General features: G+C 42.0%; 1 protein-coding gene across 2 annotated transcripts in view; it reads right to left on the bottom strand.

Annotated features, from left to right (window-relative positions):
- Positions 1-1134: 1134 nt before the first annotated feature.
- The window catches only part of egln2 (egl-9 family hypoxia-inducible factor 2), a 33987-nt gene continuing 14666 nt past the window's right edge, over positions 1135-20455 (bottom strand). For both annotated transcript variants that reach the window (XM_080731597.1, XM_080731596.1), the window contains exons 3-6: positions 7614-7733; positions 5688-5824; positions 3441-3508; positions 1135-3312 (exon numbers count right to left, since the gene is read on the bottom strand). In XM_080731597.1, the coding sequence (XP_080587723.1) occupies positions 3233-3312; positions 3441-3508; positions 5688-5824; positions 7614-7733 (405 nt within the window). In that variant the 3' untranslated portion in view covers positions 1135-3232. The remainder of the gene's footprint in view (positions 3313-3440; positions 3509-5687; positions 5825-7613; positions 7734-20455) is intronic.

Here is a 20455-nt window from a genome sequence, read left to right as displayed (position 1 = left end):
CCGAACGATTTCCCCGGGGGATCATCCCGACAATCGGTCCCGGGTTCGGCCCAGTCTGCACGGGCCTTTAAGGCCCGTGCAGACTGGGCCGAACCGGGGATCTAGGAACGGGATCTACCCGTCCTGTCTCGGGCCGCTCACGTCTAGAGATCTCCTTTTTATAAAATGGATAAATACCTGTATATATACAGTATATGCCTTGATATTATGATGTAACCCTTTTAATAACTAATAACAAATTAGTTGAAACCATCTTATACAGAAAAAACAACAACAATTATCTTACTGTACTGTATCTACCTGTACATTAGACATAACAAAGATCACCTTGAAACCTGTCAGCTGAGATGCTGGCATATCTGCTACTGCTCTCTGCCAGTAGGCCTATGTCAGCTGAGGAGGATGAGAAACAGTCTGAAGGGATTGTCAATTTATCACTAGATGGCAAACTTGGACAGTCCAACAGGCCAGTAGCCACCAGGCTACATATACTGTATATTACCAAGCCTGAATGTCAAGCCTGATAAATGCTGGTAGACTGAATGTATTCATACATATTCGCTGTTGATCAACTGTTGATAGACTGTACCTAGCTTCATACTGTATTCATTCAGAGACTCATTGTTGATAAGACTGGTACGTCGAAATAGCGAGATTTCCCCCAGACGGAGTACAGAGCCAACCCCAATCCAGCAAGTACTAGTTAACTTAGTATATGGTTTACAATCCATTAAGACCAGGAACGCTTCCGTGTCACTCTAGAGTTTAACCACTTTAACCATTATTTTGTGCTTTAACTATATTACAAAATAGCAGATACATAAGCTCACAGTGCGGCACTGTGAGCTTGTAGCTTGTAGATCTGCTTTTTTTGAAATTGTGAAAAGTCTTGTAAATCTTTGAATATATATATTTTTAAAGTGAACATTTGGAACTCAAATCTTTCTTTCTCAGGGTCCCTGGAACAAAATATTTTGAGATGGGGTCTGCGGTTAATTCTAGAGGCCTTGACATCAAAAAGGTTGAGCACCACTCATATAGAAACATAGGTTTTTCAGAAAACCATTTTTATTTTAAGTTATTTTACTATTTTTCAGGTCAGATTTTACACAATAAATCCACAAACACTTCATGTACAAAAACAAACATGTTTTAATTAAATACTGCAAGAGAAATCCCAGAAAATCTGGCAAACCATTTCTGTTCTACAGCTATTGCATTTGAAAAGGCTGTATCATCCACAGCATTATCCATCAAAGTATTAGACTAAATCTCTTGTTATAATTCTGTCCTCTATCATTCACACAGGACATTTCACATAATAAAGTGCTTTTTTCCCCCTCTCTTTTAAGACAAACTCTCGTAACACCATCTAACACTCTGAAATACCACCTTCAGGGCTCTGGATGAACTCTTCTCTAGACACATGCTTTGCAAGCATGCATGCTCAAACACACGCACGTCGCACACACACACACACGCATACACACGAATAGGCAGTAGTTCTGTACTGTAGTTCGCATACAGTGCATTCTAGCTCTGTGCTTATCAAACTCTTAAAGGTCCAATCAGCGATTGTTTCTTAAAATATAAATTAGGGATATATTCGCCTAGTGTACGTTCTGATGAGTTTGATTTATAGATGAATGAGTTGTTTTCTTACCCCATCATAAATTAAAATATAGGTCTGTTTTACGCCAATGTTTACAAACATCAACATTAACAAACCCATTACAGCAAATGGTTTGAAAATCAGTATCTGCTGTCTGTCATGTTACTTCTTTTACCAAGAGCAGAGTTAATCACACAGAATAACAGGCCTCCACTAGTATTTTACATTTTTGGTGGTGGAGGGATACCCATTTGTTCACAACTGTATCACTGATTCAGCAGAGTTCGGTTTGTCGTAACTTTGTTCAGTTAATCCGTTTAGTAACTTTTTATTGTATCCGTCATGTATTTCCAGGGGGAATGTGGTTAGAGGTGAGGCCAGCAGATTCCAACATCACACATCTATTTCTGACAGAAGCGACACGTCGTGTGTGTGTCTTTCTCTCCCTCTCTTGTGAATCACTCACACACACTAATTTGTGCATGTATCAGTGATCTGTGCATCTCTTACCAGTGTTGGGATCCGGAACCGGAAGAATCGAAGGAACCATCACATTTGGAACCGTTTTTTTTTTTTTAAATCACACTGTCAGAGATGGTTATGTGGACTTTGCGTCAGCTATACAATTACCGTTGGTTCTCAAAATTGTATAGTTAGTAATACCAGCATAACTCTGAGAGGGCACAAATGAAAGCAAATGGACCCGCAAGGTTCTAAAGGTCCATTTGGAACCCCCTATAGGAACCGTTCAGGAATATGACCATTAATCGTGACGGAAGGATCAGACATACCAGGGTCATTCTCATTCCTAGTATTCGGTGCCATTTCAGCACGGAAACATTTAAAAAAAAAAAAAGAAAGAAAGAGGGCATGTTCAGCTGTCAGAAAAATATATCTGTCCAGCTTAATTAATGATTTCCTAAACATTTGACCAAATGCATCACACATGAACGGCTCCACTCCACTCCCACCCCTTCGTTACATTATTAGTTAAAGCCCTGGCCCTCAATGATAAACAAATCTAATAAGACTTTTGCTGGGGAAAGGTGAAATTAAGTAGGTTTGGGGCATATACATAAACATTTGACAAGCCTTTGCAATGGACAAAACCACAATAGCACTGATTATTGAAAAGGCAAAACCGCAATGTTAACAAAATCTGAAAGCATGTCCATTTCGCCATGTAGTTCTCCTTCTCAAAGTGTGTGTGTGTGTGAGGGGGGTTTTCGTTGCGGGTTTCCAAATGTATGGACCCCTACAGGTCTGTATCTCTGAGAGTTGCAGGGATCCTTGAAATAAAAATCAAAAGGTTTTGAGGACCACTGATGATAGGATGAGGAGGAGAACCATGTGGAACATCTTGCTGTCCGTCTCCCCACCAGAGTTCCACTCTAATCCACCTCTCACATTCATTTCAATCCATTAAGCTCAGTCTCCGACACTTGGCTTTGCTCAGCGGCCCGATCGGAAAGCCGTAGAAACGGAATCCTGTGAAGGAAGACTGACAGTCGACATCCAAGAGCGGGGCTGGATAGAGCTTGACGTTTTTTGATTGAAAGTTCGCCAGCATTCTCCCTTTATGACTGTACTGTACCAATAGCAGCTTATTCGGCAGGCATGTCACACGTTCAGAGCACTGTCCAGTGATTGGGTCTTGCTGTTTTGGGGGACAGGCACTTGAACTCCTTTTTGACCGGTTGCTGTAGACACAGGAGAGGCATGTCAGTGGGAATCTCTGATATATACGTAGGACTTTAGCGATTCACCTGAGAAATTGAAATGCCCACGTATACATAATTTAAAAAAAAAACAAAGATGACTATCTCACCCAATCGGTACTTCTCCTTGGCCTCTGCCCTCTCCTTGGCATCAAAGTACCAGACAGTGATGGCATAGCTGTGAAGACACAATAGGAAGACGTAGATGTTAACATGACGTAGATGTGAATTAGGGGTGGACGATATGGTGATAAATATCGTTGAGACGATACAAGTTCTCCATGATATGCCTTTTCGGAGATAACGTATATATTGTGATACAATGAGGGAGCCTTATAAAAATATCCTGTTGAATTGTTAATACAGAGATTCATTGCAGAATTCATTTAAACCTGCATTTTGGTCTAAATCAGTCGTTCTCAAACTTTAAAATGTCCAGGTCTCCCATTAACTCTGACAGTATACAAATGAAACCAAATGAACCCGTAAGGGTATTAGTTGAATACTTGTAAGGGTCAATTTAGACCTCCCAAAAGGAACCCACAGGGTCCCTGGACCCCACTTTGAGGACCCCTTTTTCTTTTAGTTTGTGTTACCTTGTAGGTGGTTGTACTGTTAAGTAACTTGAAAAAAATAACCATAAAAAAACATGAAAAAGAATCGTGATACGATCGTGTATCGTGATACAGCTTGGAAAGATATGTGTCAGCGTTGAGATGCATCACTGAAGGGGGTAGGTCCTCTCAACTCAGTGGTTCTCAAAGTGGATTCCAGGGCCTCTATGGGTCCCTTTAGGGGGGTCTGAATTGACTCTATCCCTGACAGTGTACAAATGACAGTGTATACTGTCACAGTTAAAGGGGAGACCTTGACATTTGAAAGTTTGAGAAACAGTGGCTCAACTCATTGTGTCGGTCAGGCAGCACAGGGTTAATGTGGATGGTTTCCTTCTCTTCTCTCTGGAGGGGCCGCGTTGTTTATTCCTGTCTCTCGTGCACAGTACACCCCCCCCCTCCCCCCCCCCCCCCACACACACACACACCCCACTCTTGCAATCGAACCTTCCTCCCCCATCACTGAAACCGCCTCCACCCGCCCGCCCCCCTCCCCCCCAGGAAACACGTATTTCCTGTCTCAAGCTCCACCTTGCCCCCCAGCAGTCGGTCCGAGGGGAGAAGGAAGACAGGAGAAGTGTGAGCTCACGTTCCCAGACGCAGGCAGCATCACTGCGACTCGCCGTCTTTATTATGTATTATATTTTCATTCGATTTTATTGCCGCCCACACCTGTCAAAGCAGGCTCCCAAGTACAAGAAGTCCGCTGCCTACAACGTTGCTTACCTGCTGTGTTGTTGAATGTGACAATAAACACCCTTGAACTTTTGTGCCGTTTAAAATAGCACAATGGTTCTCAAACCTTTTTCATTTCAACTCTTCAGAGTGAAATAGCAAAAGTGTTGATTTAGGAGTGAAATAGCAGGCTTTAGGAGTGAAACGGTTGATTTAAGTCTTGTTTCACAACATTACTGTCATGCTATATATCGTCACTGTCAGGCAGAAACCTCGTATCTCCAAGTTTCAAGTTTGTACGTTTTTTCACCAAGTAAAGCCCTGCTTCATCATACAAGGCCGTCGCACAAAAGTAGTGAAAACAGACGATCTACAAGCACACAACGCCTCGCACCGCGAGGCGTTGTGTGCTTGTAGATCTGCTGTTTTCACTAGATTAAATCATTTTTAAAATAATAAATGCAAAACGAACGGTTTTGGACATACAAGGTTTTCACCAGACAACGACGATATGCTAGGGAAACTCTTCCTGTGATGTGCAGTGCAGCAGAGAGGATGGTGGATTCACAATACTCCGTAACGACAGGAAGTGTGAGTGAACGGGTGTGTGCCGTGCACGTACATTTTGTACAACACTTTCACAAAGCTGACAAAAGACCGGTCTTAAGCACTTACTTATGTAAGCTATATATTGCTGTTGTCGGGTGGAGACCTTGTATGTCCAAAACTGTTTGATTTGTGTTCATCATTTTAAATGGCTTTTTCTATATATGCACTCTTCGAGTAGTTTCGGCCATTCAGCTTTCCTCTGTGTATCAAACTGACTTGAAACCATCATTGTGGTTTAGTACAACGCTGTTGTTTACTGTCAATTCAATTCAACCCCTGCAACTCCAAATCTCGCTAATCAATGAGGACAACACCAAACGCACCGAATGTTCCAAAGTCCAATGCAAAAAAAAAATATATATCTAAATTAAAACCTTAATTGCAATTATTTGCATGACAATTACTCCTCAAGTAACATTTTTCAGCCCTATGCATGTGTGGGAGTGTTTGTAAACTGACCGAGTGGCGAAGGCGGGCTTGACCTCGTGTGGGTTCCTGCGGTCAGACCAGAAGATGAGCAGCCGATCAAACAGCGGCTCAATGTTGGCCACTGCGTTCTTGCCTTCAGGATAGATCTGCAGGAGGCCTCCTTGCTTCTACACACACAGAGACACACAAATGCACTGTTCATTTCAGCAACTAAAACTTTGACTAAAAAAATGTTCGTCGACTACCTTTTTTCATTGACAAATACAAAATAAAAACGAAATAAAAATTAAGCTATGATGACTAAAACGAAGACTAAATATTGACAATTTCGTCAACAAATAAAAAATAGACTCAAATGTTAGGGAGGGACTAGTGGAGAAGAGATCCAGTAGAACTAAAAGACAAGTCATTTTATGTTTGGTTGCACTCGGGTGTGGCACTCTGCAAATAGCTGACACGTGTCCGCGAAACACAAAGGGGGTCCCGACCCAGTGTTTTTAGAATCGGCCTCAGGCCTAAATGGCTTAAAGGACAACTTTTTACAACAAGGGTTCATATTTTAGATTGTAAATAGAGAAAAGAAAAAGTGAGTGTTAAAATGTTTTAATTTGCTTCGTTCTATTGTTTTATCGCGTTTAACGTGCTAAAATGTGGGGCATGCGTACGCATGGTTTTATCGCGTTTAATGTGCTAAAATGCGGGCCATGCGTACGCATGGGGGCATGCGTACAAGTGGCTAAATATGTATTTTTAGACACAATAAGCGAGCAGTTTCTTTATTGCTATTTACAGTAACACTTCTAGCCCCCATAAGTCACATGCAACCATGAAAGGTTGCATTGTATCTTGGGAATGGGAATAGAAAGAAGTAAATGAAATCATTTTAACACTCATGTTTTATATTCTTTAATTACAATCTAAATATATATATATATGAACCCTTGTTGTAAAAAACTAAAGTTGTCCTTTAAAGCAAAACCTAAATCTCACGACTGAATGTGTTTGTTTAGGCCGTTGTTTGTTAAACAGCATGAAAGTAGTCGTCCACACACCACCACCGTGTTAAGGTATTATCATTCTTAAACCTACGTTCTTGCTCTTCTAACATACAGCTGACCAGTTGAAGGAATTGCAGACTGACACCATTAGGGTTTTATGGAAGTATGTTTCTGAACATCAATGTAGGATTTAAAGGACAACTCCAGACTATGTAACATAATATGTTACTTAGTAACATAACATAATATGTTACTTAGTAACATAACATAATATGTTACTTGCCTATATTTTTGGGTATATCTTTTGACCAGAAAAAATTGCGTAAAAGCGATATGCTTATGGAGTCCGCTCTATGCTATAAGGTCTGCATAGAAAACTGAACAATTCTACAAAATAGACCCCATGGCAAGTCATTTGGAATAAATGTAAGGAGGAATATGAGCATACAGTATATGTTATTTAGTCTGGAGTTGTACTTTAGGCAATAGATGTATTCTATTGCTGGTTTATATTTAAAAGAATCGGCGACTGAGAACATGAATCCATTCATTCATTCATACACACGCACGCACGCACGCAGCTTGTAGATCGGCTATTTTCAAATGGCTGAAATGCATAAAGGGCTGGAGAGGTTAATGTATGTTTTGTTATGATAATCTAAATCTGCAAAGTAACTAGTAACTCAATTGTTCAAGTGAAGTGGAGGGTAGTGGAGTAGAAGTACAATATTTGGATCCGAGATGTAGTGGAGTAGAAGTAAAAGTATTGGAAATTGGAAATACTCAAGTACAAATCCCTAAAAAATATACTTAATTACAGTACTTAAGTAAATCTACTTGTTACTTTCCAACACTGGCATGTCCATAAGGATGTGTCCACCAAAGTTGAGTCAGAGTGCAGTGTGTGTGTGTGTGTGTGTGTGTGTGTGTGCACGTGCGTGCGTGCGTGTGTGCGTACCTGGACATTCCAGTCCTTGTTGAGATAGTAGATGCAGGTGATGCAGCGGCCGTCACCATTGGGGTTGTCAACGTGACGAACGTACCCTGTCCCGTTGCCCGGGTAACATGCCACCATGGCCTGAGGACAGAGCAGAGGAGGACACTTAGTTACGTCCAGGCACGTGCACACATAGACATCAAAGTGGGCTTGAGCCCCTGACCCTTTATCGGTCTGTAAAAACTGCCCTTTCCAGACCATGAATGCCGTTTTTACCTTCGTGAAAGAAATGCAAATGCCCCCTTTTCCATGCCATACCTGAAGGCAGCATTCAAGAGAATTGCCTTGTCCAAACTCTCCTGAACTTGAATGCAGCATCTTATGTTGAAAGAATTGCCCTCTCTGTGTAGAAATCCATGCCACTACGCCACATCTCCAGTATTGACTTGATTTTGCTTAGTTCAGTGTGGTTTCACACACCGAAAATAGCCGACCTCTAGCCGAGGTCTGCTATTTTCAATATTTTCACCAAAAGGCCCTTTTGGAAGTTTCAGCCCCTGCCTCTCTAATATTCTCTGCACGTCCCTGGTTATGTTGCTGAACGGGAGACCCATTTCAGACCTGAGGCCATTTCTAAAAAAAACAGTCTAAATCCTGTTTTCTGAAAAACTTGAAAAACACATGTTTAGTCAACAATTACCAGGGGTCATCAACATGTCTGTACACAGACAAATGTGTCCGTTGGCAAAGGCCCTTGTCCGAGGCAACTTTTAGATTTTCTTTTTTAAATGTTCTTATTTTGATCATAGGAACCAATTACTGAACGTCTCCAGGTTTTCTTCAGAATAATTATGTATGACTTATTTACTACAACACTATGGCACATTATCCAAATAGTCCAAATGTTTTATTTTAAAGGACCCCTGTAACGCTGACAAAGATACAGACCTGTTATGGTCGTTCAGGGCTATCTCTTTGTGTTTCTGTTAATATCATTGTGCACTCATTGTAGGTCTGTGGCAAAAACTGAAATAGAATTTTGACAAGAATGTCCACCACAAGCCAACAATGTCTGTCGTACCGTAATCCCACCAGTCACTATACAGTGTCTATTCCCAACAATGCACCACCATTGTTGTTTACGAGCTGTGAACTTTGAATTCACGTGCGAAATCTTGTCTCGCGAGAAATACAAATCCTGTTGGAGTCGATGGGACCTTGTGCGCACCCACATCTGCGCAGCTTCTCTTGTAAACACACAATTGCAGCGCCCGGTGCGAAACAAGACCGCCTATGCGAAACTAGACTGTGGATTAACCATTATGTGAGCCTTTATGTACGACAGACATGTACCGAAGAAATTTGATTTTAGAGCGAGAGAAATAAGAGCATTAACAATACAACCGTCCATTTGCAACCGATTTCAAATGGACAAAATTGCCTTTTATGGAAAGAAAACCACCTGGAACACCTTTTGTGGAGAAAAACAACTTCTAAAGGTAAGATTGCCTTCTAGGCCGGAATTCTCCTTTAACCTGTTATTCTCCTCTAACAGACGGTCGCCAATGAATCCTCCCCACAAAAATTCCCAAAACTCAAACTTCAAGTTTTTTTTTTGAGGCATTGTGAGCTTGTAGATCTCCTCAGGGAAATGTACCAGTAAGTACGTACTGTATGATCTAAATGCAATGCATGCACACACAAACACAAACACACACACACACGGACGGACGGACGGACGGACGGACGGACGGACGGACGCCTGTGGTTATGTGTGGTGAAGGTATGCACTAACTGGTCTGACATAGAAAGGGAGTGGGGTAGTAGAGGTCAGTGTATTGTGATGCAGTATCAATGTTAAAACAATGGTCTCCTGCTGGTATTTCCCCTGTGTCACTTCTCTGTGCTAGAGGCAGTGGAGCCTTCTCTATGTGGAGACAGAGGGAACCAGCGGTGGGAAAACAACTCACATTATTTTAACTTAGTAAAAGTGTCAATACTGCAATGTAGAAATGCAATTGTTGCAAGTATAAGTCCAGAGTAAAAGTATTAAAATGTTGGTATCAAAATGTACTTATAGTACTAAAAGTAAGAGTACAAAATGTTTGAAAATAGCAGATCTACAAGCTCACAACCTGCTTGAGAGCTTGTAGATCGGCTATTTTCAAATAGCCTAGGTATAAAATAGGGCTAAAGTGGTTAATGTATGTTTTATAATATTATAATTTATATCTGCAAAGTAACTAAAGCTTTCAAATAAATATAGTTGAGTAAAAGCACACTATTTGGATCAGAGATGTAGTGGAGTAGAAGTATTGAGACATTTTTGTGTGCTTAATATTGGGATTATGATACATGACTTGTGACACATGTTGGCCTTGCTTTTTTTCCCCACATAAATTATTTCCCAGCAGCCTACTTGCATCAGGGAGATCAAATCAAATGAGATTCTACACTGACTGCAGATTAGCCAATTTAGACAAGTCGATTTCAATATGTTTTTCATCTACTATGCAGCCGCATCATAAAATCAAACAATACATAGCCATATTGTAAGCCATACTAAACCATCCATAAACTGAAAATCAACTATGGGCAAGGCTGCTACAGTATGTCCATAAACGCAACACAAACAGAAAAGATCCATGACTTGATCTGACTGAGAATCACGCCATCACTAGTCTAGGCTGATGGAGAGAGTTTTGTAGTTGATGATGGCGGCCACGGGGCAGCATGTAAAGTAATAACTTCTTCCATCTCTTAAGGCTGACTGCGACAGACGACGCTGTCAATGACCTGAGCTCCATCGCCCTGTAGGGGGAAATGACACTTACAATATCTTCAGTCCTGTCTCATTTCAGCTTGTCTGTGGGACACCGTCTTCCCAGGTTAACAAGAAACATAATATACACGTGGAAGCTCCAGGGACGAATTCTACACTGCTACCATATTGATTTAACTTGCCAGATCCTATCATTCACGCTGTGGGTTACTACAGCATGAGACAAGAGTCTCCACCAGGGTCTCCCCGAGAGACGAGAGTCTCCACGTTTCATGTCGACACTTTGTTTCAGACAGAAATACGTCATCTTTATGGAGAAGCTCTGTACGGGCAGAGCCATCAACAGTAGGGTATGTGGTCTGCCCGGGGTTAATATCACAAATCGCTGGACCAATCAGCAGCAACGTTCTTGTACAAACCTTTTGCATGCCATCGTTATACAACTATAAGTATGAGGCACAGCAGCTTCTTCAAACGGCCCGGCCCATCCCCCTCCATGGGGACGCAGCCCCTCAAGTGACGCAGGTGAAACGTTAAAGGACCAGGTCACCTCTGGGACAACCAGATCTTATTTTATTGTTGTGTGGGACACGATCAACACAATCCTGAGTTATTTTTTGTGTTCAATCTGTGTTTTTAGATATTTTAGTATTTCAGCCGATTTCAGCATGCTACAACTGGTCATATGATGCAAAATGCATCATATGACCAGTTGTAGCATGCTGAAATACTAACATATCTAAAAACACAGATTGAACACAAAAAATAATTCAGGATTGTGTTGATCGTGTCCCACACAACAATAAAATAAGATCTGGTTGTCCCAGAGGTGACCTGGTCCTTTAACCTTCCGACGATGCGGAGCGCCGGGAGCCGCGTCCCCATGGAGGGCGGGCGCGACCCCTCAAGTGACGCAGGTGAAACGTTAACCTGACGACGATGCGGAGCGCCGGGAGGTAGCACCTAAACCAAACCTTAACCCTAACCTCAGTAAAACGAACACGGGTAAATATCTAACCTGCCGCGAGAAGAACTCAGCCTTGCAGCTAAGTATAACACAGGGCTTAAGTGGTTAATCAGACTAATCGATTAAGTCAATTATAAAAGAAATCATGCCGATTAGATTAAAAATGATGGTTTCGATATATGCCCTAGCATAAATTACCCTACAAGTGAATATGAAAAACTATCCAGTTATAGATTACAGATTAACGTAATAAAGTGTGCTGTACATTTATGTGTCTTTGAGGGGTCAGTCAGTGTGTGTCACTCCTCATGTAGAGCCAAGTGGACATGAGTGGTGTTGTGAAGTGTGACTGCGGTCACTCAGCCACCATTGTCGCCTCTCATTACTGACAAACGCTCACAGCCTGAGCCCATTAACCTCGGAACCTCTGGCTTTCAGACCTGCTGTGCACCTTGGAGCAAGCACACACACACACACACACACACACACACACACACACACACACACACACACACACACACACACACACACACACACACACACACACACACACACACACACACACCGACAGACTTGTGTACAGACATCTGCAAACAATGTTGCCAATATAGTACAGGAGTTGACACTAAGATCTCAGAGGCACTTGCAAGTCGGGCAAGTACAGGTCATGTTCCACTTGCCCAAAGGTCATGCCCACTTGCTCGAAAAGTAAATTGTTTAATCCATTATAAAATGAATTACCGAAAAATTTAATTACCGTTCAATTTAACTTTTATTTAGTTTTACTTTCTGGGGCTGTGCGATAAAAACTGTCTTACTTTTTATTTTTTTATAACTACATAGCTATGATTGAATATATGGGTTCACATATGTAGCAACAGTAAAAACAGCACATTATATGTAAACAGTGCTCTATTCCCCAGACCAGAAGACAAGAGCGCCTGGCCACGTTCAGGTGTTTAGACAGAAATCTCGTGTTGTGTTAATAGACGGTTGCGTCCCATCTCAAACAAGCACTTGCCCGGTCAGGCAACCTGAAAGCAAACTCCACCTGACCGAAGGTTTTATTTACCTGCCGGGGGCAGGTGGTTAGTGTCAATGCCTGCAGTAACAACCAAAGCCCTGCTAATAACAACTTCCCAGGTCGTTCAGTGCATTAGGTCAAAACAGGTACATGCAGGCCCTTGGCCGTATCCCAACTGTATTGTTTTCCTGTATGAATATGTGGGCCCTTATATAGTATATTAAATGTCGCTTTTCCACTTGCATGATAACTGCCTCTACTCGACTAGAATCCACTCGCATTTTTACGGCTTGGCTCTATCACAGGGGTCTTCAACAGGGGGATCCCTAGGGGGTCCTCAGAGTTACTACAGGGGGTCCTCCAAATCTTCCAATCCTTTTTATATTAACAACTTGAACTCTAGTGTCTATATTGTGAGAACTATACCCAAAAATAGCAGATCTACAAGCTCACAACGCCTCGCAGCTAGATCAGCTATTTTCAGCAAAGAGGTTTGGTTGGTGTAGAGGGGAAAAAGAGCAGACTAAGTACAGAGTAAAAGGTCAAGTTCATTAGGTAATGACGGCTCAAGAGGAAGATATCTGAAAACACAAATTGACATGAATCCAAAATACACTGATGATTGTGCTGTCAAACAATGAAACTGTATGGAATCTATGAACAGGTTGTGGGGGTCCCTGCTTAAACTCTCTCAACTAAGGGGTCCTTGGCCTGAAAACGTTGAAGACGCCTGCTCTATCAGAAGGCAGAAGAACCGCCTACTGTAGGTGAGAGTCTGTGCGTTTGTTTGTGCGGGGTTAATCTCGCAAACCTCCGGGCCGATCGGCACCAAATTATTCGTGCACGCTGCCAAGGAAATAACACTTTATGCAGGAAAGAAAGAAGAAGCGTGGACCCCAGTATACATATTAATAAATACGATAAATTATTACGAGAAACAGCCTCGCCTTTATCTTTCACAAGAAATTACAAAAAACAAATTTTGGTCAAAATTGCGTAATTTACAATTGCCCTGGGCTGTAAAGAATGTGCTGCTTTGATGGGTATGATTTTGATTTGTGTGTACAGTATGTTTGGCTTCTCCCAAGCAGTGGAACACCATTAGCATTCTGACATTACAAGTTGAAATACGAATACGATACTTCTGAAAAGTGTGAAAACAAACACCTTACAATGTATTAGCTTCCATGTAAGGCTTACATGGAAGCAAAATGTTCGGTCACCATTGACAGGGATTGCAATGGAACTCACTGTACTGCTATTTACACTGCTGTTGCTTAGCAACGCAGAAGGTAGAATGAACAATGCAGAGCCACATTTGTAGCATTAAAGAGCAAGTCAGTTTGAGCAGCTTCAGCCAAAAACATGTCCTTGAACAACCTCTGCAATCTCAATTTAACCCATCACTCATTTAATACTGTACAATAATACCATGTACAAACAATACAGTTTTATCTCCTGCCTTTACAGTGATTCGTATTAATTAGTATAGTATGTGATTGAATAGTGTTGATTTGTATCCATTGGTGAAATATTTTTTTTGCTATTTTGCTTATTTTGCAGACAAAGAAAAAAGGTAGTTGTAGTAGGTAAAAAAAGATTTCACATGTTACTGTGTACATAATAATATATGACACAATCACAACAATAACGGTAATTAAAAGGAGTGTGACGTCTAATTAGCCCTATTCACGGCCTGCCCACTCAGCAAATTTCTCAGCAACTTCCTGGTGCTGGCGTCAGTTTTGAAGGGGAAACTATAACAGAAATAGCTGGACTTAAAGCCAACAAAATCATTATTTTGAACGGTAAAGTAAATTATAATGCTTTGTGCCTTTTCCTATCTTGTGTTCTTGATCATGCTAGCCGTAAGTTATACTTTACTATTCGGAAATTGCATTACATTTGACAGAAATGTTGAAACTTTTTATGTATAACACATTTTTACAATAAGCCTATTGTAAGAATGTATGTGTCATGTTTGGCCTACAGCAACTATAAATTAAAATTAAGATGTAAAGAAAATGTTATAGTTAACACTTTGAGTGCCAGGGCGTCATATGACGTCAGACACGCACTTGGCAATGATGCCAGAAAATAATATTGGCGTCATATGACGCCAGATGCTTTTTTTTCATATTACAGTAGTACAGTGTTGGATCTATGCGGTAACCAAGATACAGCCCTTTTGGACGATGGGACGGTCGTCATGCATGACAATTCAGTGGCGTCAGTTCAGAACAAGCTAAGGTATGGCAACATGACTGGTGTCTGGTGAAGACACCAGTCATGTTGCCATACCTTAGCAACAGGCACGATGAAAAGTACATTTTTATTATTTCCCCCTGTCAAGGTATGGCAGCTGCATACCCCTGCCATACCCAATTGACGCCCCTGCATGACATCACACGCTTATGTGACCAAATTCAAGCATGCTGATTGGCCGGTTCCCCCCAGAAACAAGGGTCTCAAAGAGTTCAGTGACTTTTACATTTTCCGGACACACAGCAATCAGAGGGAGAGAGAGATATATTGAGAGAATGAGCTAGAATTAGTTATAAAATCATTAGATGTAGTATTATTTAGAGAGATAGAGATAGAGAGAGAGATCGGAAGGTAGAGGTTTTACCTAGGAGGAGTGGGGGAAGGGAAGGGCTAGTTTCTTTGTAGGTTGGGGGCGTCCATTTTGTAAAAAAAGAAAACGCCGTCCCAGTTACCGGACCGTTGCTCCGCTGATCAGAGAGCAAGTCATGGCCGCACATGGAGACCAAGCAGGTAGCCGAACCATGCCCCGTGGCCGTGGACACCAAGCCCGCAGCCTGCTGCTGCCCAGCGCCGCCACCGACCATAATCAAAACCCGAAGCACCAGTTGGACTTTCGTTTGTTGCTGCGCGGCTGCGTTTGGGACTTGACTGAGGCGACGCGTGAGGATGAACGGTGATGCCGTTGAACGCTGATGCCGGCGATTTGAAGAGAATTCTGTGTTTTTGCTGCTGTGTCGGGGGAGCCAAGGAACGTCGCCAGCCATCCACAGTGGACGGAGGAGCTACGGCGGTGATCCGGACCGGAGGCAGGCTGTTTGGAGCAGTGTATCATCTTACGGCGCCCACCGGCTGCACCGATAGGTATGGCCCCGGAGAGCGGAGTTGCAGCGGGCGCTAATACACCCAAATGAGGCCGTGCGTGGACTTAGTCGAGGAGGACGACCCGGTCGCTGCGGTGCTGTCTCGCCCCTGCCCTGAAGGAAGCACTGCTGAGGTGTGCTGCGATCAGCGAACCGGGTAAGCATTATAAAGCTATGCTTTTTACGTTTCAATATGTTCTATACGTCTGTCTGTCTTTCAATGTTATATGAGATCAGTGCTGTGTTCTGGGGACTCACCGGGGACTACCCTCCACACCTCGCCCGACTTGGGACACCCTCGCAGGCACGGCGCCGCCAGGCGCCGGCCTCTATACCTCCGTGATGGAGGAACAATAAAATATGAACGGCGTCTGCCCTCGTGAACCTTTCAAAGTAGCGTATTTGATAGGGATTATGTACTATAGCGTCTGCCCTGGCCAAACGAATAGTAGCTGATCGTATGCCCTCAAAAAAAGTCTAGAACACACCACTGTATGATATGCATAAAGTGTGTTCCTGTGGAAATGAGCCATGAATCTGTAGGTCTACTCTAATGCAAGCTTGTAATACATTCTTCAATCAATCAATAACCGATGTCAATAAGCCTGACCTGCTATTGTTTTTTTCCCACGTAGGGTGCATTTGGTAATATACAATTCAATTCAAAGGAGCGTTATTGGCATGAGAAAACATACGTTTACATTGCCAAAGCAAGTATCACAAATACAATAAAAAAAACAGTTGAAAATATACAGTTGGAGGGGGTACAGCATTGTTCAAACAGAGCTATGTCGCATTGTCATTTTATATATATACAGGGTACAAATAGCAGCATTATTTTCCTCATAGTACATAAAGGTATCAGCTCTGTTTCATACTGTATGTGCAGTAGGTCTAGATGTCAATCCATGGTTTGTAGTAGGTGTATGAAGTTCCTCCAACTTCTTCCAGTAAGAATACATTTCTTTATAGTTTAGTTTTTTATTGTGTGTGTATACCTAGATAGATAGTTTAGTAATACAATCTGTGTGTGTGTGTGTGTGTGTGTGTGTGTGTGTGTGTGTGTGTGTGTGTGTGTGTGACATAATAATCTATCAAATCGATCTCAAATCTGTATCAAATTTGTATCAAAGCAGAGCCTATAGAATTCAGTGGCCACGTATATATACATATATACATTTGAAATTATTTAGACTAGTGAAAACAGCCGATCTACAAGCACACAACGCCTCGCTTGTAGATCTGCTGTTTTCACTACTTTTGTGCGACAGCCTTTGCTAAAGAACATACAAATTATACAGAAGCACGTTCATTTAGTATTTTGTATTTATTTCTATCATATACAGGGCCCGTGGAGTCTGACTGGATGGAGGAAGGATGGGAGCCCGATCTGCAACCAGACCAATGACAACGCAGAGGACAGTATGATGGCGGAGATAGCGAGAGCGGAGGAGTCAGGCATAGGTCATACACACTGTAGGTTCGCTGCCTGGACCAATGTCACTCTAGGGGAGCTGAAGAACTTTCTGGGACTTCTCTTCCTCACAGCTATCGTTCACAAGCCGGAGATTGCCATGCAGTGGTCAAAAAAACATTGCCATGCCGTACTTTCCCAGAACAATGGCAAGGAACAGGTACCAGGCCATTTTGAGGCACCTGAGGTACACACACACACGCGCGCGCGCGCGCACACACACACACACACACACACACACACACACACACACACACACACACACACACACACACACACACACACACACACACACACACACACACACACACACACACACACACACACACACACACACACACACACACACACACGGTGAACAGTACCATCTTTGACCTTGATTTGTGGTGCCTTTGACTCCTGAATGTTGGCTTGTTGAATGCCTTTTTTTGACTTTTATATTATTTTATTTATTCTTTACTTGCTGCACATTTATTTTATTTTACTTTTATCCAGTTATATTTTATTTTTGTGAAGTCATATTTGTGATTTTTTTTTTGGAAATATTTGTAAATATTGTTGAACATAAATATGTTCATGCTGGATGTGTGAGGTACTCACCAGGGTTAGGGTTCGATGTTGCCATAAAATAAAAGGTTGACATCGCTTTTCTGACTTTTTGTCTTCCTGACCTTCTAGACCAGGTAAAAACACAGTGAATTCACAGTGCATAGTTCTATCAAAATGTAAGGCAATTTCCACCTTCTGAGTCATTTCATACTTTTTCACTTTGCCCCCTTGAAACTAGACGATGGTACAATATTTTTTTCACTTTTTTTGCAGAAAATAAAGTAGGCATGCTATTCTTTCTGTCAAGGGTACTTGTGTTCCGTTACCATTTACCAATTTGTCGCTATGGCTTCCTAAAGTTTTTTTTCTTTGAACTCAAATATCTCAGAATCTAGATTTCTGAGGTTATTGACTGGTTTGCGCAGTGCGCACTCTCGAGCACCTATCTCCAAAACCGCTCACCGAAATCACTCCAAAATCTTTTTGGTAAAAAAAAAAATCCTCTTTTACCAAACCTCCCATTTTTGTTCCGATGTGAATATCGGATCATTTTCAATATATTCCCTGGAATCGGGGCAGAATGAATGGGACCTAATGGTGGCACTGGTAAGGGACGGGGGCCAGGGGGGGCTGGCACTCAAAGTGTTAATTTCCAATATATATATATATATATATATATATATATATATATATATATATATATATATAAAGATTTGTTTTTGGCCTTTTATGCCTTTATTGGATAGGACAGTAGACTGACAGGAAATGGGGGGAGAGATGGGGAGTGACATGCGGCAAAGGTCGTCCGGATCTGGAATCGAACCGGCGTGCCGCCAGGCATCCATGCCTATGTGGCTATGCCTAAGTAGTATGCGCCTGCATGGACCAGTAGGCCAGTGGGCGCCCCTCCATATATATTTTTTTAAGTTACAGGGAGCCACTAGGGAGGTGCAAAAGAGCCACATGTGGTTCTAGAGCCGCGGGTTGCAGACCCCTGCTCTAATGCCTGACAGAGTCGCTGGTTCGACTCATTTGCTGTCATTGTCATCCACTACTCTCTCTCTCCCCGTTTCCTGTCACTACCAATAAAGGCTCAAAAAAGCCCCCCAAAAAATGACTTGACTAACCCTAACCCAAGAAAAAAGAAAAAGTTGCCCCCATGACACCACCAGTCTGTTTGGAAACGGTTGTCAGTCCACCAGCCGCCTGGATTAATGTCTTAATAGGCGTGCTGCGTAGATAACTGCACTGCCAAGGTGATGGCCGTGCACACAGTACACACTGTTCCGGACAAGAATGAAAATAAACGGCATTGCTGCACGCATATTCTGATAAGAGGCACAGCGAAGGGGAGGGGGTCAAGATAAGACTGAACAAATACAGGTCCTGCTGCTGCCATTACTGGAGTAAGAGAAGAGAGAGAGAGAGAGTCTGTGTGTGTGTGGTGGGGTTGCGTGCGTGCGACACTGATGGAAAGAGAGAAAGGTTGTTGGTAGATTGCTGTAGCTGCAAGTTAATTTAACTGTAATGTGCAGGCTGCTAAAGGCTGGCCTGGTATCGGTGCCAAGAATAACACATTTAACCCATTTAGAACGGGTGTGTATCATTATTTTATGCTTTAACTATTGAAAAATAGCAGATATACAAGCTCACAGCGCGGCACCGAGTGCCGCGCTGTGAGCTTGTAGATCTCCTATTTTTGAAAAATCGTGAAAATTAGAATTTTGACCCGATTCAATAAGTGTCTTTTGAATCCTTCTAAGATTTTTTGATAAAACCTATGTTTCCATGTCAGCAATCTGGCCAGCCATCGTCAACGAAAAGGTCCTTTTCACTTAAATGGAGCTCAGTTGGTCTGTTCTTGAGAGACTACTATGTCAGTGGTTCTCAAACCTGTTCATGTGAAGGACCCCCAAAATGATAAGTATTTGGCCACGGACCCCCATCTCAAAATATTTAGTTCCAGGGACCACCCAGAAGCAAAACTTGAGTTACAAACGTTCGCTTTGAAAATACATATAGTCAAAGATTTGCACACATTTTCACGACTTTTTCAAAAATAGCAGATCTACAAGCTTGCAACGCGGCACTCGGTGCCGCGCTGTGAGCTTGTATATCTGCTATTTTTCACTGGTTAAAGCATTCAACAATTCTAGGCCTGTATGGGTTAAATTCTGTGATGCATACAAGCGGTGCATGACGTGGGCTTCTGCTGGGCAACGACATTAACTTTATATTCTGTTGTACCATGCATGGCAGGGTAGTACTCATATTTTTAAAAGAACACCACAATGTAAACGGAAAGGAAAGACACTGCAATCCATGTGCAAATGGGTTGAACTTGGCTGAGCCTTGCCGTCTGCTCAAATTCGATACATTTAGAAGCCTGGCAGAGATGCACGACACAACACAACACAGGGCCAGATGGTTTTACTTGAGAACGAATGGCCAGATTTTCATTTAACTTTGTGGCGATGATCAGGGAATGATCACATGTATAACATATCACCTAAAACATTGCAAAATGGACTTACTGTATGTCAAAATTGTATATTTGATTAAACCAAGAGAGGTGGAAATCTGACAAACTACAATTGACCAAGATCAAGGTCTTCTGGTCAGACCTTTGTCAGGATAGTCATTCTGTTGCAATAATTTACAGATAGATTTATACTGACTCACTAGTCACTACAATGTCCTTCACCATCTTAACTATAATTCTCAGAAACTACATGGATACAACTCTGTTATAGAGCTGGTCAATTAACGGCAATATATCGACACGGATATTTAGTACCAATAACCTACTTCATCTTCGAAAAGCAACTATAATTTTCCTATACATCAACTAAACAAATGAGAAGTTAGAATAGAATTCTTAAGATCGACTAAATTGACTACTCTGAACTGACTTTTTAACCAAAATTAATTGTTTGGGGCAT

The sequence above is a fragment of the Nannobrachium achirus genome (assembly GCF_963921795.1).
Source record: "Nannobrachium achirus genome assembly, chromosome: 8".
NCBI lineage: Eukaryota > Metazoa > Chordata > Actinopteri > Myctophiformes > Myctophidae > Nannobrachium > Nannobrachium achirus.
This window is presented reverse-complemented; position numbering and strand designations above follow the sequence as displayed.